This window comes from Suricata suricatta, chromosome 10 (genome assembly GCF_006229205.1).
Source record: "Suricata suricatta isolate VVHF042 chromosome 10, meerkat_22Aug2017_6uvM2_HiC, whole genome shotgun sequence".
Classification (NCBI taxonomy): Eukaryota; Metazoa; Chordata; class Mammalia; order Carnivora; family Herpestidae; genus Suricata; species Suricata suricatta.
The window spans coordinates 65163619-65172439 of record NC_043709.1 but is presented as its reverse complement, the minus strand read 5'-3'; the positions used below and the strand labels follow the sequence as shown (position 1 = coordinate 65172439).

General features: G+C 39.4%; 1 protein-coding gene across 1 annotated transcript; it reads right to left on the bottom strand.

The window, feature by feature from the left end:
• Positions 1-1646: 1646 nt before the first annotated feature.
• LOC115305232 (olfactory receptor 8S1-like) lies at positions 1647-2576 on the bottom strand. Its single transcript, XM_029955508.1, has one exon. It carries the CDS (start codon positions 2574-2576, stop codon positions 1647-1649), a length of 930 nt encoding a protein of 309 aa, XP_029811368.1.
• Positions 2577-8821: the final 6245 nt, after the last annotated feature.

The window sequence follows — 8821 nt, the reverse complement described above, 5'->3', positions numbered from 1 at the left end:
AACAAACAGGGTATCTGGAGGGGTTGTAGGAGGGGGGATGGCTAAATGTCTTAATGGGCATTAAGGAATCTACTCTTGAAATAATTGTTACCCTATATGCTAACTAACGGATGTAAATTTTAAAAATTAATAAAAAAATAGCAAAAATTCCCCACAAAAAACATCAAAAAAGAGAACACTATAGAGTATTAAAAAAAGAGTAGCTAGGCATTTAAGACTTCTACTTAAACAACTGACATCTTTACAATAGGCTACCAATTCATAAGCATAGTATATTACTCTCCATTTATTTAGGTCTTTTTAAATTCTTCTCAGTAGACTGCTGTTATAAATTTATGTTTATTAATTAAGTATATCCAAAGGGTACCTTGTTAATCTTTTAATTTTGATTCTATAATGATCATGTGTATTCTCCACTCCGTATATTGGCATATAATATATATTTAGATCAAATACACATGCTATATTTTTAAATGTGAGACCTCAGTTAAGGGAGTTGAAGAAAAATAAAATAGTCACAATATACTGATTTTTCAATCTGACAATTGATTAATTTTTATTTTTCACTTTTCCTTGCTTTACTGGTCACACTTTTCCAAGAAATCAGAATGAGTAGAATAGAATAAAATAGAATAGAATACAGTAGAATAGATAGAATAGGAAAAGAGATTAGACATTGCTTCTCAACCTTTTGGCAAAGGCAAGTGTAGAAAAAGAGATTTATTATGAGGGATTGGCTGGCATGAATATGGAGGCTGAGAAATCCCATGATCAGCTGTCCCAGAAGAGCCAGTGGTGTTTTCCATCCAAACTCAAAAGCCTAAGAACCAGGGGAGCCAGTAGTGTATGCTCCAATCTGAGTCTGAAGACCCAAGAACCAGGAACACCAATGTCTTAGGTCAGGAGAAGATGAACATTCCAGTTTAGAAAATGAAAATTTACCCTACCACTGCAGTTTTGTTCTATTTGGGCCTTCAACAGAATGTTGAAGTTTGGGTCTTCAACAATGTGCCGCATTGGTGAGGGTGATCTTCCTTACTCAATTCATGGATTCAAATTCATCTGGAAACATCCTCAAAGACACATCCAGAAATAAACAATCTGACCAGACACCCTGCTCTGCTCCATATACACTTTATCTGTGTCAGGTCTGCTATCTTCTCAGTGGAGCCAAGATCCCTTTCAGATTATTTTGCAAAGGGCTGCTAGATAGGAGCCTATACCTCCAACTCTTTTCCCCAACCCTCCATTTTTGTGATAGTTTATTTGCTTTGGAGTGTAAACAAATACTTGAGTCTTTTTTAAAGAGATAGATGGGGTCACATTTATCATTTTCTTTTTTCTTTTAAGTTTTTATTTATTTATTTTTAGAGGGAGTGCAAATGGGGGACAGGCAGAGAGACTCCCAAGCAGGCTCTGCACTGTCAGTATGGAGCCTGATGTAGGCTCCATCTTATGAACCATGATATCATGACATGAGCTGAAATTAAGAGTTGGACCCTCAACCAACTGAGCCACTGGGCACCTACAAATACTTGAATTTAATTGAAATGCAACTTCCCCAAGTGCTCTATGCCTATAAAAATCTTTCTACTTCAGAGATAATTTTTTTTCTATTTCCTGAGCAGGATCACACTAATTTTTTTCTACCATAAGGCACACTTTTGTTGCTTCAGCATCCTCTGCAGAGCTGCCTTTACCTCCTGGTTCCTGAGGCTGTAGATGAGGGGGTTCAGCAAGGATGTGATCACACTGTACTGAATGGAAATCACTCGCTCCAACACTGAGCCTGAGGCAGGGCTGATGTACCTGAATAGAGCTGTCCCATAGAACAAGAGCACCACGGTGAGGTGGGAGGAGCAGGTGGAGAAGGCTTTGACTTGGCCCTTAGAGGAGTGGACATTCAGAATGGCAGAAATGATTCTAGAGTAAGAGAAGAGGATCGGGGGAAGTGTCAGCAGCCCTAAAAATGAACAGGACACTGTGAGCAGAATCTCATTGACAATGGGATCAGTACATGACAGAGAAAAGAGTGGAGGTAGTTCACAGCTGAAGTGGAGTATGATGTTGGACCCACAGAAATACAACTTGTGGATGAAGAGACTATTCAGCAAGGAAATCAGAAATCCCACTGTCCAAGCTATGCTCACAATCACAATACAGAGAGATCTGTTTATGATCATGGTGTAGACCAGAGGGTGACAGATAGCAGCATAGCGGTCATAGGCCATGGCAGAGAGCAGACAAGCTTCTGTTCCCCCAGAAAGAGTGAAAAAGAAACTCTGAGTGATGCAGCCCCACAATGAGATGCTCTTCTTCTGAGATAAGAAGCTCTGTAGCATCTTGGGCACAGTGACTGAGGAGAAACTGAAATCCAGGAAGGATAGGTGTCCAAGGAAGAAGTACATGGGTGTGTGGAGGCGGGAATCAACCCTGATCACCAGAATCATCACCAGATTCCCCATCAGGGTCAGGAGGTAAATCCCCAGGAACAGCACAAAGAACATGGTCTGGATCTGGGGGTCACTGGACAATCCCAGGAGAACAAACTCAGTAATCATACTGACATTTTTCATGGTTGCTTAGAGATTCTGTGCCTCAAAAGAAATGATTTTTCCACTTGGTAAGACATTGATCTGAGTCTTTCTCAGTGAACGGGAGTTTTCTACTTGCAGATGCTATGCCTCCTTACCTATAGACCAAAACAGGAAACTCAAGATAAAGACATGTCTTCTCAGTACAATCTCTTCATTTTTCCTTCTTTTCTAACTACTAGTGCTATTTTGCCATGATCTCTATATCTTCACCCTACTTCATGACTTTTTAAATAAAAATACCATGCACATTCAAGTCAGGTACACCCTGGAATCAAAAGAAGGGAAAAGAGCCCCAGTGGCTAAGCCTAGAAAACCTTTTATGGTTAAGGGCTAGGAAGCGCATGCACAAGTGATTTCTTCTCAGAATAGTAAAGTCATAGACCCACAGGAACTGAGGAGCATGCCATAGTAGACCTTAAGCCCTTCATTTTACAAATGTGGAGAATTCATTGCCTAAGTTCTCATATGAAAGTGATGTTGAGGTTGGGACTAAACCAGATGTTCCAACTCGTCTGATATGCTAGTGCATCACACTTGTGGGTTTGAATTGATTATTACATGCTAAATTTTGTGTGGTTTTGGGATCACAAGCAACTTTACTAGTAGGGAGTTCACTTAAATTATATTTTAATATTCCTTGGCTCTGATACTTAGCCAGTGGTATCTACAGTTCTGTATCAGCTGCTATTGAAGTGGAAAGAGAACTAGTCTTGGAGTAGAGTAGTAACCTTGAGTCTTAGCTCAAACATTCTAATGGTATCATCTGGTGAAAGTTATTCAGTTTCCTTAATCCTTACCTTATTAATCTGTAAAACTGGGTAAATTAAATACTTTTGTAAATGACAGGGCTCATAACATGCTGTGCAAAAATCAAATGTTTGTATGTATGAACAAAGACTGACAGAATACTGAAAAATAGAAATGATTTCTCTATTGAGTAGTAGGTTTATGGGCATCTTTTTTTTCCTTTTAAACAGTTTCTCTAATGTTGGGAAATTATTTTTCCATTGATTACTTCTCTCTTTTCTGTAAAGAAATGACTTGGGGACTTTCAGGAAACTCTCAGTCTAGTTTTGTTTTCTCCAGAGAGAAAGGCAAAGAGAAAATTGGATTGAAGTGAGAGAAAAATCCCAGGGCAAAGGAAACTGAACTCCTAAAGAGCAAATTCTTTGGTGATCTCTTCCCCATCACCATTGGGCATCTCAGTAACTTGGTTCTACTTGGTACATGGGACCAAACCTGGTGCCCTTTTGAAATCCCTCATACCCAGGATTCCAGAGCACTACCAGGACTGTGTTTTCAAAGTGTGTTGAATGGAACCCTATGTATTCTGCTGTAGTGCTTTAGGGACCACTCTAAGTGGTGAGGGGGTGAGCAGTTAGAGGAATCTTTGGGCTCTCACATCCATCTCAATTGCCTCAGCTCTTCTTACATCTATTTTATCATACTTGATTTGGTGGTAGGTTTTCATTGAAGCAAAGGATTTCATTAATAAAAAAAAAACTTTCTAAAAACTCAGCAAACTATGTATTCCATTGTCAAAAGGACTATGAATCTCTCTCTCTAGTCTTTGTCTTTTTCATTTTCAATGTCTCAGGAAATCTCCTCCCTAGTCGTCATCTGGCTTTGTGGCCAGGAACACATTCCCATTTAAAATAAAAGCCTCAATTTGACAATAAACTATTTAAACAAACAAACAAACAAACAAACAAATAAATAAAAAGAAGACTCACTTTTTTTAATGTGTGTCCAGAACCTGAAACAGAACAGGAAAACCCCACATGGACAAAAGGCAGAAGACTTAATCTTCTAGCTCAACTATTATCTGACTGGAAGTAGCAATGTCTGACTGTGAGAAAGTTACTCTCCTAATCTGGGTCTGGTTTAAACTACAGGGGCTTGGGTCAGAGGTCTCCCTATAGATCTCTCCCAGTTACATATATCAATGTGCCTCTAAGCCTCTCACCAACCTTCCTGAGCAAGACTGCTCTTGATCTGTGTGTCTTCTGGTTTTCCAGCCAGGCTGCCTACCACAGGACACTGTTGCAGGAAGGAGATGTGGCTCCAACAGCTGGACATGAGAGCCAGGTCCCATGAAAAGTGGACCTTGTTTTCCAGCCAGTAATGTGAGCAGAGATAGATACAGACAGGCAGTGGTTAAGAGCCAAAGTGTTCTGGTGTGGGTCTTTCTGGAGGAGACTCTCTTATGAATTGGATTTTTCTCTTCTTTTTTCCCCCTTTACTCCCTGAGCTTTGAGGAGAGCTCCTGGCCAGTTTGTCTGACTTATATTTCTTCTTTCATTAAATCCCAGGATCTTATGCCAGGTGGGCCCTGGGGAGGAATGGGGAAGAGAGGCTCCAGAGAGTCAATATTGTTCACTGCCCATGGGAGAGGCAGCATTAACCTGAACAAAAGGAGCTACTGGTCCTAGGACAAAGTGGCTGCTGACAATGGCTATTGCCAAAGGGAGGTCTGGCCAACCAAGAGCATACAAGTGCATACAAAGTTCCTAGCCACAAATTGCTTTACTAATTAAGAAGCAGGGGTTCAGGAGGTTCTGTAAAGGTTTCTGTCTTGTCTCTGACAGCTTTTGGATTTTTAATGTGAATATGTACACACACACACACACACACACACACACACAGCCAGGTCTACACAATTTAAAAGTTCATTACTATGAAGACATTTACTCCTTTCTCAACCCTTGCTTCTCCAGCTTTCAGCTCAGGGTCTTGCCTCCTATTTCATAGAGAAAATGTTCCTTACTCTAATTTTGTTGTATGGCTCTCTATTGGCCTTTAGCACTGTTGTTGCTCAAGTTTTTTCCACTTAAAAGTGTAGTGGACAGAATTAATAGCCCCTCCTCCTCCAAGGGAGTCGTCTTTCCTAGGGCCAGTATTGTGGCAGGAAAGTACCTATTTTGGTAAGAAACCATATGATGAGTACAAACACAGAAAAGGTGAAATGAAAACATTGGTCCACATCTACAAACTAGAAGTTACTGCTCTGTAACAGGGCACTAGGGAGAAGCTAACTAATTGGAGGATATAAGAAAGCATATCAAACTCCAGGCTGCTAGATTTCCCAACCACTTCCATGTCTTTCCTTCCCTTTGCAGCCACATTTTTTGAGAGGGAGGAGTATACTTTAAACTGTAGTCTCTTCCTCATTCACTTCTTAATCCACTTTAATCTCTCTCTTTCAGTTCCTTCGATTCTCCCAGGGACACTTTATCTACTATATTCAGAAGCCCATGAAAGGCATTAAGACTGTGGTTTATTGGTTGACTCAGGTGAAGGCTCTGCCTTGGTTCCCAGAAGACTGGATACCTAGGATGTTTCTGGACTAGGAAAAGAGGCTTAGGGATAGTTTACAAGCCCCAGAAATGGAAATGACCTCACAAATATTAACTTACAAATAGAGTAAGATCTATATTGGATGAAGGAGGAGTGGAGGCAGCTCAGAGTTGGAGAGAGACTACTGGACCTACAGAAGGAAAAGTTTAATTATCAGTCAACCTATGTCAATTATGCTGTGATAATAAGTGACCCAAAAATTCAGTGGCTACCAACGATAACAATTCACTTATCATGTTACATGTCTGTTAAGACACTGTGGCTTAGTTATTACATAGCCTTTACTTCAAGACCTAGCCTTATGGAGCAGCCTTTACTTTTATTTTTTATTGTGGTTGTATTTAATATGACTTATGGAGTGTTTAAGAAGTAAATGAAATCTATGCAACTGAGAAACAATGATAAAATCTTGAGGAATTATGTTTCATATATCCTTTTTTAAAGCTTTTATTAAAATTCCAGTTAGTCAACATTATATTAGTTTCAGGTATACAATATAGTGATTCAACACTTCCATATATAATATCAGTGCTCATTAGAGCTATCCGGCACAAAGCAATTTCCATATTTAATGTAATCCCTATCAATACCACCAGCATTTTTCACAGAGCTAGAACAATCCTAAAATTAAAAAAAATTTTTTTAATGTTTTTATTTATTTTTAATATAGAGAGAGACAGAACATGAGAGGGAGAGGGGCAGAGAGAGAAAAAGACACACAACTGGAAGCAGGCTCCAGGCTCTGAGCTGTCAGCACAGAGCCTGACACGGGGCTTGAACCCACGAATGTGAGATCTGACCTGAGCTGAAGTCGGAGGCTTAACCGACTGAGCCACCCAGGTGCCCCAAACAATCCTAAAATTTGTGTGCAACTACAAAAGACCCTGAACAGCCAAAGCAACCTTGAAAAAGAAAAGCAAAGCTGGAGGCATCACAATTCCAGACTTCAAGTTATAACAAAGCTGTGGTGGTCAAACAGTATGGTACTGAAGCAAAAATAGACAGTAGATCAATAGAAGAGAATAAAAAACTCAGAAATGAACCCACAACTATCTGATCAGTTAGTCTTTGACAAAGCAGGAAAGACTATCCAATACGGAAAAGACCATCTTTTCAATTAATGGTGTTGGGTAATCTGGACAGCTACCTTCAAAAGAATGAAACTCAACCACTTTCTTACACACACAAAAATAAATTCAAAATGGATGAAATACCTAAAAGTGAGACCTGAAACCATCAATGTCCTAGAGGAGAACACAAGGAGTAACCTCTTCAACATTGACAATAGCAACTTCTTTCTAGATATTCTCCTGAGGCAAGGGAAACAAAAAGCAAAAATAAACAATTGGAATTTTGTCAAAATTAAAATCTCCTATGGCATGAAGGAAACAATCAACAAAATAAAAAAGCAACTTATGTAATGGGAGAGGATAATTGCAAATGACATATATGATAAATCTATAAAGAACGTATACAACCCAGCACCCAAAAAGTAAATAATCCAATTAAAAAATGGGCTGAAGACATGAATAGACATTTTTCCAAAGACATATAGATGGCCAACAGACACATGAAAAGATGTGCAAATCACTGATTCCACTCAGGGAAATACATATCAAAACTACAAGGAGATAACCTCACACCTGTCAGAATGGATAACAACAGGTGTTAGCAAGGATGTGGAGAAAGGGGAACCCTCTTGCACTGTTGGTGGGAATGAAAACTGGTACAGCCACCATGAAAAACAGCATGAAAGTTTCTCAAAAAGTTAAAAACAGAAGTACAAGGTTATCCAGTAATTTCACTACTAGATGTTTACCCAAAGAATACACTACTAACTCAAAGGTACACATGCACCCTGGCTCCCAGTTCCTCCCAGCCTGATTTCTAAGACTTTTTCATCTTTTGTTCTTCCTCTCCTGCTAGGATACACTAAACTTACCACTTGTATTTTATATTGTACCCCATGGAGAAAAATCTTCCTTCCCTTCATTTCTTCCCTCCTTACCCCAAATCTCATTTCACACATTCTCGACCCCAACCTCACTTACTTAAGCTTTACTCATAAGATAACTATTATTTATTTAATGAATAATTTATGCAAGACACTACAATAAGGTCTGTATATGCTTTTGATATCATTTAATCCTTATAAAACCTGCAACAAAGGTATTAATGACCCCATTTCTGTGGGTCAGAAAGATTAAGTGACATACTCAGTCATAGACCTTATAAAGTGGTAGAATTGGGACTCACTCACAAGGCCCTCTGAGTCCCAATACCATGCTTTTCCTACTTTGCAGCACTGCAGACATTTGCTTATGGGTAAGCCTTTGCTGGTTTGGAGACTATGCTTTCTCCTGGGGGAACTTGGGAACCCAGACAGAAATTGGATGGTCTTGAGAATTTGAGCCACTGGTTATGTCTGGAAATTCTTCTTACCTAGGATGTCTGAATACTCACAGAGATATAGGTATCAGGGATATTATCTCTTGGAACAGAAATGGGGAGTCTTTGGCCAGGGAAAATTCTAAGAAGAAACAACTAAAGAAAAAGCCAAATTGAACACTAAAAGCAATTAAAAGGCTGAAAGAAAGAGAAATCTACAGAGGTGGGAAAATTAGTGTGTCAGAGATGATCCTTCTAATTTTCTCTCTCCTGTTTCCCTTCAGATGCTTCAGAAGCATCTGAAGAAGTCCTAGTGGTGATGCATCAAAAAGTGACTGTAGACGTGAAAGATTCGGATTTATTCATGCAAAGAATTCTCTGGTCCTCTTTCCTAAAACTAGCAGCCCCCCCCCCCGAAATCTTCCATGCTCTTCATTACACTCTTCCAAAAGCTACTTTTGTTATGTTTTGATCCCATC